We start from the raw sequence: 15,844 nt of genomic DNA on the forward strand, positions 1-15,844 counted from the left end.
TTTAGGTGCCGAAAATATGGAAATTGCAGATGATAATCCCGGGTGTCTCAATTGCAGACAATTGCAGATTGATCGAATTCTGGCGGACTTAGATAACAAAGAATATCAGTGTGTCTGTTTCTGGCTGGAATAGTAAGCTGAATTAGTGCTGGAAGAAGCGGAATCTAACGTTGGCAGATGTTAAAAACAGCTATCAAGTAACGTCGATCGGAGCAGCTCCGAATTGGTATTAAAAAATTTTCAGAAAGAATCTCCTTTGTATCTGGCAATTTTAGCATGACTAGGAAGCATGCAATTAAAGTAAGGCAATTTCTATCTCACTGTGGGTAAAAATTATTTCAAACTACAGAAGATGATTGGAAGTTGGTTAAATGATTCCGAGAAAGAAAGTTCCTATACTCTATTAGAACAATATGTGATAGGCAGATTGCAATTGATAAGTACAGTATAGTTGATTGTATTCTTCGCATTGGATGGCTAAATGGATACTAACACTAACAGCTATCGATGTATTCGAGCCAATTTTTTGTGGAAGTAGAATGAAAGTTTTCTTGAACGCGCTACGTGTAAAGTTTTTGAGTCAGTAAGTAAATACTATTAAATGCATTTGGAAAAATGAAAAATTAAATTTTAATTTTGAAAGATTTATTTTTTTAAATTTGAAATTGGATTAAAAAAACTTCTCTGAATTTCACAACTAATTTAAATTTACCAGACGTTGATGGGTTTAGGGGCTTAAAGCTTATTTTTTCATAATCACGCTTGATGAAAATAAATTTTTATTCAAGTGATAGGATAAGAATATTGTAAGAAGAATTGCAATAAGTGAAATCGAAATTAAAATTTGAAGTAAATTACTTGCGATATAAGTGCCATAATATTTTTACGGTAGAGTACGCAAAATACTGCTATTACTATAATACCAATCGCAGATTTAGGATTTGATATTATTATATACACATGTTATAATCGAATACTATGAAAAAGCACACAAATAAATTGAAAAACTGCGAAAATTCACATCAATAAAAGTGCATTCCAGTCAAAATGGTGAACCTGTAAAAATAATTCATGTCACTTTAATTTGTCATTAATCTCACCTACTTGATAAAGCAAACGCATGCATTCAAGAAATGAATAAACAGCAAACAATATTAAAACTGAAAAAGTTTCGTTATACACAATTTCATTTCATTTAATTTCGGCTTCTATTTTCTCTTACAATGAGAGCGCCGGAAGTCAGCTACTAAACTTTTATTAAACTAACTAAACTTTTTATGTAGAATTTTCGAGGATAACCTTTTTTTTTTATGAATAAGTTGGCCAATTGTTTTTTTTGCATGGATATTCGCCCTAATTACATTTCCACACTAACGCATGTCAGAGATGTAAACGGCCAAGTTTATCACTCAAGTTTTTTACCGAGCAATGTTAAGCGAATTATAATTATACGTATGTTCCGAACTTTATAATATCTATACATTTTGTGCTTCATTTTTTGTCGCATATCAATATTGTACGCATACTATGCTTTGCAGTATCTAACAAGGACGTTCAGAAAAAATGTGCATAAAACTTTAATGTGACTACAAGCGTCTAATTGTGTTTCCAATAAAAAATGTTCAATTACCACAAAAATGCGGCATTAGCGATCGAGTATCGGACAACCAGTAACCATAACTTTTACAATATTGCATTTATTGTAATTATTATTGCATTATCTTATTGCCTTATAATTTATTGTATTGAATAGCATTGCATTGTCTTGTATAGTATTGTATTGTCTTGTATCGTATTGTATTGTCTTGTCTTGTATTGTATTGAATTGTATTGAATAGCATTGTATTGTATTGTATCATTATTCATTTACTCGTAATTTATTGGTAGATTAGGCCTGACCTCTGGTCCATGGAGACGAGGCTGAGGTCGAGCTTGTGCTTGGACTTGTACATGACTTCTTTCTGTGGGAGCTCGAGCAGCGAGGGAGGGCCGAAGGGCGTGCACACGGCGAAGAGGGCCAGCGGGGCCCCCTCCTCGGTCTTGCGGTTCTGCCCCACCAGCACCTTCACGCGACCACGGATGTCCAGACGCTGGCCAAACAAAAGTATTAAAAATACAACAGATAATTAGCTTAAAAACTATATACAGTAAAGAGAATGCGGCAATAAAATGCTGAATTAGCTTGAAAAGTACACCAAAGAGAGTAAAATACTGAAGATCAAATAATAAAGTTTATCAAGGCAGTGTGTTTGCATGATGAAGAAATTAATTCAACTACATATTGACTAACAAATAAATAGATTTAACGCGATAAGAGGAAAGAGTAAGAGCAAATTAAGAATGGAAGAAGCGAGCTGATGGAAATGCGAATCAAAAAAAAGAACACCCGTCAACTGCAGCCTGCGTTACGCCAGAATATGAGCGACGGTAACGGTAGCAGGGATATTACAGTGCTGCTACATCATTTGATGTGCTCGGCATCAGTAGCAGGGATGCCGGAGCTGCTACATCATTTGATGTGCTCGGCATCAGTAGCAGGGATGCCTGAGCTGCTACATCATTTGATGTACTAGGCATCAGTAGCAGGGATACTAGTGCTGCTACATCATTTGATGTGCCCGGCATCAGTAGCAGGGATGCCGGAGCTGCTACATCATTTGATGTGCCCGGCATCAGTAGCAGGGATGCCGGAGCTGCTACATCATTTGATGTGCCCGGCATCAGTAGCGGGGATGCCGGAGCTGCTACATCATTTGATGTACTAGGCATCAGTAGCAGGGATGCCGGAGCTGCTACATCATTTGATGTGCTCGGCATCAGTAGCAGGGATGCCGGAGCCGCTAAATCATCGAGCGAAACAAAAAACTTCTAATTAGAGCCTAGGCTTGCGAGGTAAGTCTCATGTAGTTGCGTCCATAGCAACTATAGTCTGATTAGCCGGTAAATTTATTGCCCCGGCCCAGAGGAAGTGGAAATGAGACCTCATTGCATTAAAGCTGCAAACAACGGCCCTAAGATTTCACTTAGCTAAAAATTAAGCCGGGATTGAGGCCCTTGCGGTTGCCTGTATCTATGATTGTTGATTTTAATTGAAGGCCGCGGGTTTCTTCGATCGTTGCAAATGTGCAATTGTGCCTGTGAGTGGAAGCTACGGGAGCCTTGCACTCCTGCAGATGCTAAACACGGAAACGCGCTCCCGTAATTGGAATCATTAAAAATCATTTGAATTTTAAAGCAGTTTCTAATGCACTCAATTACCAAATTATTTCCATTTATTTCAATTGAAGAGTTAAAGATTCTCTGGCACGTGTATAAGAGACTCTATATCGTGGAGCAATGACAGTAATCATAATTTTTTATTAACATGCATCTCATTATTACAGTGCCCATATAATACCATGTTGATTTCAGTATTACATTGACCTTAATATTTCACTGATCCACAGTATTACGTTGATCTTAGTATTACATGGTCCTTAATATTACGTTGAGCCTAATATTACATGATTATCGGTATCACATTCACCTATATATATTAAAAAGAACTCAGTATTACATTCATTCTAATATTAAAGGCTCAAATAAATTAACTGCATATCAAAACGACGCCATGATACCAGATGGTCTGAGTGTGGACAAGCTTTCATTATGTAAGTGATAGTCATTTGGGAAGCCAAAATCAGTGCAGTTTCATAATTAAGGCGCGTTCATGACACAGTAAATTTCAGAACCATTGTTGTTCGTTCCTCATTAGTTTATTGTGTTATCATTTCTTCTTTTGTTATCGTTATAATTGTTATTATTATCGTTATAAACGTTATAGCATTGTGATTGTTTTCAAACATGTTCTCTCTATAGTGTTAATTAGTATCTTGATGGTAGTCCATCTTTTTCCTTATTACTACTTACTCTTTAACCACGCAACATGTGAATTTGAAATACCCAAACATTATGCACATACATATAGCACATGCAAATAGCTGGCCATGGGCCCATTCATAATAATAGAAATCGCCATAAATTTTCAAGAGGTATTTGAAATACCGAGCTTATGTTTCCAGTACAAGAATTAGACAAGCTTTCACTTGCAATTTAGGCACCTTTACCCTCTTATAGAGTGTAGTTCGAGAGTCAAGTCTCTCAGATGAGGGCTGACCGCGATGTTATGTAGAAAAACACGGATCTGTCCACGTCTCGATTGGATTGCCACATTATTGCCACATTTAAATGTGAGGCTATTTCCTCGTTAAATTGCCGCGTATATAGGCGGCATGAGGGTAGCGAGACAGCGGCACATGAGCGCGATGCTGTTATTTTAGATTTTCTAAACGAGGTTTGAGATCTATAACTTTCAAAACTCATACGAAATAGGGAAAGTTTATCTTTCTATGGAAAATTAAATTAATAGTATTTTTAGCCTCGTCGTTATAAATGTCTTTCACGATGTAATGAAGTATCACGCACACATCATGTGTGCACAAATGCATTTTCCAAAAATTAACTACGACAAAGAAGCACAATTTTTTTCACCGCAGTTGTTTGGGATCCTTTAGAACTCCTTTGTAAGTGATTATATCAAGGATATGTAATTAATCGAAAGGTAACTTTCTCAATATTTTGCAGCCCTTCAAAAATCCCTAACCATCGTGACAACAGAGAAAAACGTAAATGCAGATATAAACTTCCGGGACGTTGCAGAGCTGCCTCACAACGTTATGGCACTGCCGGCAATGTTACGGTACTGCTCAGCAATGATACGCTACTGCTGAGCAATGATACGGTACTCCCGGCAATGTTACGGTACACCAGGCAATTTTACGATATTTCCGACTATGTTTTAACACTACTCAGCAATGTTGCGTTACTGTTTGGCAATAATACGGTACTGCCCGGCATTGTTACGGTACTACTCAACAAAATTACGGTACTACTATAGGCAGTGTTACGGTATTTGCCTCATGATGTTGCGACATTGCCCTACAATGTTACCGTACAGCCCGTCATCCTTACAGAAATGCCCCGCAATTTTACGGTACTGCACCGTCGTTACAAGAATGCCTAGCAATGTTACGGTATTGCCCCGTAATTAGAAAGGCTTTTTTCGTTAATCTCAATCTCAGCAATGTTACGGTATTGCCCCGTAATTAGTAGGGCATTTCTAAATTTTGAATTTAGAAATGTTAAACCCACGTCGACCGCTCATCGGAGGTCGCCATGTCATGTCAAGACGACGTTAGAGCCGCGCTCACAACCGACAGCATCGCGGACGCCTGGGATCAGACCTCTCTGGCAGGACCAAAACTAAGCCTTCGAGGAAATTTATGTTGAACTCAGACCAATCTTGATGTCAATTGGCACGTATTGGTGCGTCTCTAGTTGCTGCTTTCTTGCCGAAGCCGCACAAACTTTATAAAAAGAATTGAGACTTGAAGAGCCAACGCTTCACAGAATGGGGTCACGATTCAATAGTAAATTCAAAGAGAGAAGATGGAATCTGAAATTTTATTCCTGTGGCTCGAGTCAGGAATGGAGTTAAGCGGAGATGTCAGAGATGAATATGATTATTCTTAGTGCATAATAGCAGAAAATTAGCAATTTAGCGAAATTGTATAGAAAATTCAAACAATTAACTGAATTTAACGAGATTTTTAGGGAGCGGTGATAAAAAAACGCCGAAAATCAATAAACCATGAAAGTGAAAATAATAACCATGAAATATTAAGCCATTCCACACAAAATATCAATAGGTTAACGGGGACATAACACCGTTAAACTTTCGTCAATTATTCATATTCTGTTCCGTTTTAATTCATTTGAGGCAGAATAAAATATTATCCTGCCTTCATTACACCGAATCGTATTCGTAATATCTTGAGTAATCGAGTTCAAACAACTATACCGATCCGAAATCCAAGAAAACAGTTAATTTTCGTCATCACCAACAACCATATAACTGTAGTTGAAATTGACAATTAATTAATTAAAATCAACCTGCTAAAAATCGCAAGATGTTAAAAAAATCTAGAGTGCATAATATCAAAAACCAATAGTGCACCCAAAAATTACATTAATCTCGTCTCATGTTTTTTTTCGGACTGGAGTGTTCATGAAACTCGAGCTCATGCATGGCAGCTAGACGAGCAGGGCGTTGCCCAAACGATGTCCAACACTCAATAATATGAACGGGTCATACTGTTCAAATAGTGATACACTTTCCAAACGTTTCACTAATACGTAATTTATCAGGGCCAAATTGTGGCAAGATGACGCACACACAGGAGAGAAAAGTGCATTAATGTTTGGAAAAAGGCTCACACATTTCTCCTAGTGCAGTTAAGAGACGTTCGAGTGCCCCCCACGTCGACCGTTGAATGCCAGCCAAGTCTACACGTTAATTGCAGCAATCAGAGAAGGCAGGTCGAGTCTTAGCCCTCTAGCCAATTGACGCTGAATCAACTCGCTGATTATGAGTTGAATACATTGAGGCAACGTTTATTCAACGTTATTTCAACGTAAGATTCCTGGTAGGAGGGATCGCAGTCGAGTATGGTAAGGTTCTATTGCGTACATGGTCGTTATTGGGTTCTTGAATGTTCACCCGCCCTCGCTTTACCGATGATATCTACGTACGAATGAAGGACTGTCAGGATATGAAGAGCATATAACGTTCCTTTAATTTAAATATAAGAATATAAGACCTGACTTGATATTATACTGGTGACACATTTGACATTTATACATGGTGTGACCATTTATACATTTGAGCAATACTTTCATGATGAGTTTTACCTTGATAACTGATTTATCTGTTGAAATATTTTATTTTAAATTTTATCGATTAATTATAAATGTGACAGAATAAAATATTTTACTAGAAAAATTCTGCAGCAAAAAAATAAATGCACTTGAGTGCAATGCAACTATACAATATTTTCCTGTAAATAAGTAAATACCACCTGAATATTTTGTGATTGGTATGAATCAGCAGAACACAATCACGATGCGTTATTCTTTTCATAATTTTCAAGCAGATGATTACTTCTTCAACGATTTAAAAACATGCGATTTTAATAAATGTTATCCTCACACATATCTTTATGATTAAAGACTGGTAAAATATTATAATTTTTAAAAGTAAGATTGAGATAATTCAGTGAAAGGATAAACCATGCGTATATAGTTACATGACGACCGTAAGGATTATAGCAGATCCATCAATTTTAATTTGATCTTGAAAAACTTCCAAATTTAACTTAAAAAATTCAAAAGATTTTTTATTGTAATACTGTAATATTGTCGTTTGATGTAACCATTCATTTCATTCATCATAATAATTCTGAAATTGAAAGAAAAATCGATTGAGTTTGTTCTAAAATAGAACAGACAAACGACAGTCATAGGCGAGGGAAAAAACTAAAATAATAACACATTCTTGTATTCATGTACCGACGTTTTTCGAAAAGAAATAACTTAAAAAATATTTGACGCACATTTGATGACATAACGCCAATTTTTGATGGCTATTCGATGCCTGAAGGATTGCTGTTCCTGAGCCACATACGATTTCAGCCCCGTTTGCCTGCAATCAAACATCAAGCATTTGACAGCCCTACAATACAGCATAACTTCATGCAGCCATGAAAATTGTTCATTATACGAGTATTGCATAGACCTTGGATAACATGGGATAATCACATGCACCACTTTTTTTTATTTGGATTTCGACTTTTGTTTCGACTTGGGCTAGCTGGAAATTATACATCCGCGGCCCCAGAATAACATGGAATTCACCGCAAAATAGTCGCAAAATGAGCATAATGGTTTACTTAGCAGGAAGTTGTTAATTTTTTTAATATTAAACGACTACTCGCAACGGAACATCGCTCTCATGGTGAACAATTTTACTTGAAACCGAAGTATAATTTGGTTAAGCTTTAAATGAAAAATTTGATAACTTTCTTTTATTCTTAGCAAAGAGACCTTTCGTTTGAAAGAATCAAGAATATGCATGATTTATATACATATCTAATAACAAAAAGCAAAACTCTCTTACTAACACCATGTTGATCAATATTTGCAGCAATCACTGAGCAAAACACGAACTCGAATGTCACTTTTCAGAGCATCATTTCAATCACCGTGGAGTTTTCGATAGCCTACGAAGATTTACTGCGAAGATGAGCCTACGAAGATTTACTATTTATTTTTCGACGTTTTAATTTTCGAAAATAATATATTCGAGAATATTTCAATGTACACAGTAGAGCGTTGAACTCGCAGGTCGTTCTACATAATGAATTTAGTCAAGTTAGGAACGCAAGTAAATATATGTGAGCACCAACTAAGTCGTACATAACGATTTCCGGGTTCAGACACGAGTAACTGCGGTAAAGTCTAGAACCGAACACGAGTAATCAAGACAAGGACTAAAGGAGTCTCACTCAATTCAATGTATATGCGGATCATGTTGGTTCTAGTTGGTTCTGCAAAACATAGATGCGATTTCTCGCGATGGTTCTGATCGATAAATACATAACTAAGACGTGGTTCATCGTGTTGGTTCTATTGGTCATGCACAACACAAATATAGGTCATCATGTTGTGTCTGATTGGTTCTGCGCAACTCTACCACCCAAGTCGTCGGAGAATTAATGTGGCAAAGTCGCTACAGGAGACGGGAGTTCCGTGGAAATGTTAGCGCAAACCACATCTTGGCCGCTTGACATTCGATAATTCAGAACATGCACTGTCTATCGCACCCATCTCATGGATTGGCTAGACATGCATAGTCAATAATTGAGTTAGAATGAATGAACTTACTATGAATGACAATAGACTCCCCGTATGTGGCTAAGAGTAGACTTATCATGGATGAGAATAGACTCACTATATAGGGCTAAGGATGGGCAAAGTATAAAAAAGGGAAGATTGCATACACATAAGATTTGTCACAATATAATTCATTATCTACTTTCAATCCCTGTGAACAATTATGTCCAATAATTGGCTCCCCTGTCAAAATTTAGCCGCGGCAGACGGTCTGGTTTCGGTTGTCAGTCTCGGATTAGAGATGATTCAGATGTGAAATGGCCGCATCTCATAATTAGCCGCTCAGTAGGAGCTATTTAGGGTAGTTTCATGCGAAAAAATATAAGGGTCAAATGACAGACGAAATCAGCGGCTGGCCAGGTCACCATTGGCTTACCCTGCTCAGTAGCTGGCCTGAGTTCTTATAGCGCGAGCGCGACTAGCCCCTGCCTTTAGTTGTGGCGCTGCGTGCGCATTGTGCATGGGTACGAACTTATCAACACGCTAGCGTTTCAACACTCTTGCATTGCGTGTACGNGCCCCACGATCGCCCCAAGCTCGACGGGTATTTCACAAGATTCTCTTTCGGCGCTTATTTCGCTCCGGCAACCGGAACCTAAAGCGGACATAGAGCTTCTAATTTACACCGCAAAAAGAATTTGGGGCGACCCTGAGCCAGCGGCTGACAGGCATCCAAGTTTTGATAGGGTCACCTTGGCAAAAAATTGACTCACCTATAACAGCTTTGACTACACACTCGCAACTTATGATGTAATTCACCTAGAAGCCGGAGGTGTTGTCGAGGAGACAGCGGAACCTGGTGGTGAAATCCAGCACGGACTATACTTCTAGAACTCACCAAGAAGCCGGAGGTGTTGTCAAGGAGGCAACGAAACTTTACGGTGAATTTCCTCACGGATTATATCCCTAGAACTAACCAAGAAGCCGGAGGTGTTGTCGAGGAGACAGCGAAACCTGAGGGTGAAGTCCAGCACGGATTATATTCCTAGAACTCACCAAGAAGCCGGAGGTATGGTCGAGGAGGCAGCGGAACCTGAGGGTGAAGTCCAGCACGGATTATATTCCTAGAACTCACCAAGAAGCCGGAGGTATGGTCGAGGAGGCAGCTATACTTGACGGTGAATTTCCTCACGGATTATATCCTTAGAACTCACCAAGAAGCCGGAGGTGTTGTCGAGGAGGCAGCGGAACCTGACGGTGAAGTTCCTCTCGAGCGCCTGTTGGTCGCCGCGCAAGATGTCCTGCAGGGTGGCGTTCGCCTGGTCCGCGGGCAGTTGGGAGTTCCACATGAGCTGTCGCTGCAACTCTTCCCGGTCCTCTGAATGTACCAGCTCGTACACGCTCTGGTGTACGATGTCGCTCTGAGGGTAGAGTGTATACTAATTAGTGTACTGTACCAGCTCGTACACGCTCTGGTGTACGATGTCGCTCTGGAGGTAGAGTGTACCAATTAGTGTACTGTGCTAGCTCCTACATGCTCTGGGGGTGCAGTGTCCTAATTAGTGTACTGTACCAGCCCTTGCACGCTCTGGGGGGTTCAGAGTACCAAGTTAATTAGTGTACTATGTACTGCATCAGCTCGTAGAACAATTATTAGCGTGAGATTGTTCCCTTAGAGGCGATTTATTATTTTTTTCGTCAATGCATTACAAAATATAGATAACAAAGAATTTGATAAAAGACAGAACGCTTTATAACACGTGTTGTAGAATCACAAAAAAAAACTGACGAAGGCCTGAAACTTTGAAACATCTCTTGAACTTTAAACTTAAAAGATCTCTCAGCGTATGCGCTGGAATGAAGGTAAAATCAAAACGCTGGAGTTGCCGGCGCCGGTTGAGACTGCAAGGCGGCACGCGAGGCTTGACCGCGAGGTCACCGCTTCGGCCGTAAATACGACCGTCATAAACTACCAAAGCCTTCATCTCGCGACGTATTTCAAAAGCACAGATGTAAAAGAATTGCACAAGCGAATATTACAATAAGAGAAATTCATGTTCTTATCAGCTGAGGCTATCACAAAGCGAAATTTTGAGACGCTCTTCGTGAGACGCGTTCGTGAAAAAGAAGGACGGTTAGCGCACTTTCTCAATCAGTGATGGCAGTCCAACCTGGGTACAGAACAAACTCTGTTCATCCATGCATATTGCGGTGATTTTATATACGCATTTTTATACGTGGCCAGCAGACGCTCCACACAAAGCTCCAAAGGAGTTTGAAAGTTCTACGGCTATAATCTAATAAGGATATAGTCTGCAACTGGCTGGAGATTTCCCAAACTAAAGTTTTTTTCTGACTCGTGGATGTATCAGGTCGCCACTGTTTCCGTAACAGTAGTGTTCAAAGTTGGTGTGTGACGGATTTTGTCTCATTTTTATTTTTTTAATTAATCAATGTACCAGAGAAACTTTAGTGAAACATATGGCAACTTAAAATTAACTCATAAAATATGATATGCAACGGCAGTTTTTGGATTTAAATCTGACGTAATTCAGTAAAATTAGAGTGCACCGTTCAGCTGGCTAAATTTGAGAAGAAAATGCACGATTGGTAATATTTTCAAAATAATTAGGTCCGATGTTTGAACCATTCAAAGAGGAAACGAAATTTTATGGCTCTTTTACAGTTACAAACAAATTGTCAGAATGCCAACTACTTGAAAGTAATAATATCTTGACTGACGTTCATTCCAGCAATATCAGTTGTTCACAAAGGTGTACATCATTTGGGAATGAACAAAGGTGCAGTTTAAAAGGAGTATTTTTACCAAAAGTCTAGAAGCTTTTTCAGTTTAGCTAAGTGTCTAAACTTTGAAATTTCGACGATGAACGGACAACTTCACAAATGCAAATAAATTTTAGGTGCAAATTCCGGCACTTCTCCGGTGTATAGCCGCAGTTACGCTGAGAATTTAGCAGTGATGAGCAACAAGACTTTCAAGTTAAGTTAACTTTAAAGCAAATAAAAGTAAATTTTATTCTGGTAAGCAATTGAAATAAGAATATTTTAATAAGAACAAACGCTAAAAAACGATTCAAATTGAATGTACTATATTTTAATTACTAATATTTCGATAGAAGATTAAAAAATACGAAATAAATGCACTTTTATTCGGAATAAATGCATTGCAAATAAAAGCACAGAATTTATTGCGTATCACCCTGCGTAGCATTACACTGCAAGTCTTTCTCTCAACATAAAAATTACTCGATCTCTAATACTAGATAAACAATGCAGCAAAATTTAGCACCACTCATCTATCAGAAACATGCAGAGCCAGATAAACATGATAGATAGTCAACCAAAAAGAGTCTACAGGTCGAAGAGTGCGGGATGTCCAAAGTATGGTATCGCAGTCTCCTTCTTTGTTCAAGTGTCGTGACGAGACGTTGCATGGAGCTAACGAGCAGAAGAAGCGTGTGATGCGAGCGCGCTGCTTCATGCCAAGCCACTCGTCTTCACAAGTTGCTCGTCGCAAATTGAATTGTGAACTCACGCAGCTCGCTTCGAGAATATTGAGCAGCTACCCGGAGTCTTGATGAAGCCATTATCGGGACCACGACTGCGATTAACATGTCCAGGAAAGTGGAGAAATTTCCATAGGGTTTCGTGCCGATGCCATCGCCGCAAGACGCACCTCGGTCGTCGGTCATGCCGAAAAAATAGACGGGCTTCCGTACTGTTTCATCTCCATGAAAACAGTGGGAGTTTCAAAAGCAGGTCTTAATTGATGACGGGCTCGGACTTTGAGAGAGATGATACTCACGATGGGGCCTTGCAACAATCAACAGGTTCCGTCTTTTACTGCCCAAATAAACTACATTTCTGTTTAAAATTGCAATTATATGGTGGATGAACATTGTATAGACAGCCGGTGGCTAAATTTCAATTTACAGAAGATTAATAAAAAATTAAAATGACGTTTTAATAGAATTACCCTTAGCGGGTAAAATTATTATTCTGCAACAACAGTTCTCGAATAACGAATTTTTAGCTGATGTATTAAATCTAAACTTGAATGAAAAAAGCAGATATTCTTCAACAAGCAATGTAGTTTTCAAGGTAAACCGATTCCTCTAACGAACGCGGCTACTTAGACAAGCCATGATAGCCACATTAAAATTGCTTACGTATTGAAGCACTTGTAGGCGGCGAGCTCATGAAGGAGCATTTCCTAAAATGGTTCACATAATCAGGGTCTAGTTTGTGTAAACATGAGTCGGGCCAGGTTATATTGGGGGTCGTTTACTCTGAACGTTTCTCAGGAACATGCGAGTGGTAATACCTGGACCGATCGTATTTGCATAGCCCTTGTGGATTTTTTCATGATTATTTTTTAAAAAGCAGCGAGTGGAAAAAATTATTAATTTGATTGCCCTCTATGAGGCCTATATTCACAATAGTCAATTTTTTACTGCAAGCGAAAAGCGATGCTCGAGTGAAAATTAAGTAACTAAATTCAAATCCATATGCTAGCTTGGAAATATAAGTTTTAAATTATTCTACAATGAAACATTTTGAATATTGAGGTGATATATTTATACGATTATTTCATGTCAAATGCAGTTAAATATGGAACCTTGTTAGAACGCTCTGAACCTAAAGTTCCAGCCACTAATTTAAGTTCAAGAACGATGTTCACATTTCAAGATTAAGTTCACAAATTTAAGTTCAAGTTTAACATTTCTAGCGTGGTTATTTGCTAAGTTTAGGTCCCAACACGTTTGCGATTCATTTTATTTAAGTAATCTTGCATGGATGCAATAATGTTTTCTTAGACAAAATTCAGCAAGAGCCTACAAATGCACATCACGCGGTTATGTTGACAGAGTCGGTGCGTCCAAAATTACTTGAGTCCGGCAAATTTAAAATTGACAGAAGATGTCTACGTTATTCAAAACATAAGCAGGGTAGAATTTCAAACATAGTGTAGAGATTAACAATCGAATTCAGAGTAGGTATCAGACTCATTTTTCAATCAAGGTCTTAATTGTGATTACTTTATCCGAAATTATGCGAAAAAGTATAATATGTATAGTCGGAAAGTTTTATTGTTTATACTCAGGATTGGAATGATCCCTCGAAGCTGCATGCATCATTTCGATGGCCACTTTCAACTACAACGGATACTAGTAAATTCAACCTCAAGACTGCATGTTCTTTGATTAATGCAGCCAAACAAGACAATTTGATAACATACAACACATAAGACAAGCTTCATTTTCTTGCGACAGTAAAGCCCCCATTTAATTGAACAGGTCACAGCGGTTCGTAGCTCAGACGAACGTTCCCAGCGTCAAGGGGAAGGCGCCGAAGTGAGCGCAGTAATCATCGAGCCGAAAATTACCCGGATCCGACAAAATATTGATCAATATACTAGACAATCTGATTGGCACTGCGTATTGTAGTCGTTCCGGTGGTGGTGATTGCCACAGCACTTCCATGGATTGCAGAGCATTGCTGATCGTAATGCGAAGTATTTGAATGTGTTTCTTGCTGATCGATTAGACCTCGCATCAGAATCTTATCGATCTCCTTAATTTGCGTGATTGCGTAATCCAAGTATGCGTATATTCCGAACATTTGAACACTTTATCGGTAAAAAGTAATCGAAAATTCGATAATTATTGATATTCATTCATTATTGATAATCATCTTGATATTCAGACGTTGTCAAAATATCAGACGTTCGGAGTTTACGCCGTTGCCATTATACATCACGAATTGAAATTTAAAGTTCGAAGGATACCATGGTCACTCTTACCACCGAGGTTATGATATTTTTGGTGTTCACCATGCTCAAAGCAAATAAAGTTTACTTCTTATGCATTTTATTATTGAATTTTGGGTTAAACAAAAATATGAAATGCGATGCGTGTCAATAATGGGCTCGTATGCAAACAAGAATTGAGACATGATATAACAGAATATTGTTTAATTGAATTCGGATTGAGATTGATTATAGGTAGGATCTCAGACAAGTAAGCAATTATAAGATACCTGGCATATTTTTTGTTCAAATGGAGGCGCCATATGCAGAAAAAAATAAATGCAATAGATCATAATCGTAAATTTAGTGGCATGAGAAGTTTCGTAAACCGCAACATAGCGGGTCTCTTCATAACAGTGAGACATAATTCATTCAGAGTTCATATAGAACCTCACTGAATTTCCTGGCTGCAAAGAGAAACTTGGCCTTAAATTGATGAAATGGTAAAAAAACGATGAATGGGGCATTAATTTCGGTGAAACCTATAATGAAGTTACTGAGGAAATAAAAACGAGGCTGTAGTTATAATAATTCATTTCATGCCTTTGAAAAATTGATACTGGCGGAAATATTGGTGGAAATATTGAGGTACTTCTTTTAAATTGGGGCTTGCCTTTAAAATTTTAAGCTTAAATGTAAGAACTCGTGCAATTAATGCTGTTAAAAGAAATCATATCACATGACACCATAATTGTTATTGAAAGTTTCCGCATGAATGCAAAAAAGAGCGCAATAAATTAGGAACTAAAACATGAAATGAAAATAACGAAAACAGTTCGTTATTAGGCATATATTAACACAGCCTCGGTAATGCGCTCAATATTCCATAATATTTGAAGTATATTTTCAAAAGAATACCAAAGCACTGAGTGGAACTTGAGGGAACTTAATTGTTTTATGGCCCCAGAACGGAATTTATAAGGCGCCGCTGCCTGGAATTGAAATTTAATAATGTAATTATGCAAATTGATGAAAAAGTATTAAAGGAAATTTAATAAATTTTCGACCGCTGAAAGCGAAATGGATGAACGTTAAAATAAATTTTGTTATATGTATCTTAAAATGTTGGAAATTACTGTAGGAAATATTTGATCTAAGAAATTACATTAATGTAGAAAGAATGCGATCTAAAAAATTACATAATAAAACTGAATTTAATCAAATGTTAATCTTACAAACAAAATTTTCGATGGCCGCGACCGAAACGCAACGGCTTCACTTGTTGGCGACTAATGACGTAATTTT

At 38.0% G+C, this 15,844-nt stretch overlaps 1 protein-coding gene and 1 long non-coding RNA gene across 2 annotated transcripts in view; both read right to left on the bottom strand.

Annotated features, from left to right (window-relative positions):
• Positions 1-10,183, bottom strand: part of LOC108664658 — a 33,674-nt gene extending 23,491 nt beyond the window's left edge. Inside the window, exons 1-2 of the mRNA XM_018151319.2 lie at positions 9,984-10,183; positions 1,900-2,090 (exon numbers count right to left, since the gene is read on the bottom strand). Of these exons, the coding sequence (XP_018006808.2) occupies positions 1,900-2,090; positions 9,984-10,118 (326 nt within the window). The 5' untranslated portion in view covers positions 10,119-10,183. The remainder of the gene's footprint in view (positions 1-1,899; positions 2,091-9,983) is intronic.
• A 38-nt stretch (positions 10,184-10,221) lies between these two features.
• The window catches only part of LOC125179013, a 96,869-nt gene continuing 91,246 nt past the window's right edge, over positions 10,222-15,844 (bottom strand). Inside the window, exon 4 of the long non-coding RNA XR_007157118.1 lies at positions 10,222-10,259. This is a non-coding gene — a long non-coding RNA (uncharacterized LOC125179013). The remainder of the gene's footprint in view (positions 10,260-15,844) is intronic.

Source organism: Hyalella azteca, unplaced genomic scaffold, assembly GCF_000764305.2.
Source record: "Hyalella azteca isolate HAZT.00-mixed unplaced genomic scaffold, Hazt_2.0.2 contig14441, whole genome shotgun sequence".
Lineage (NCBI taxonomy): Eukaryota > Metazoa > Arthropoda > Malacostraca > Amphipoda > Hyalellidae > Hyalella > Hyalella azteca.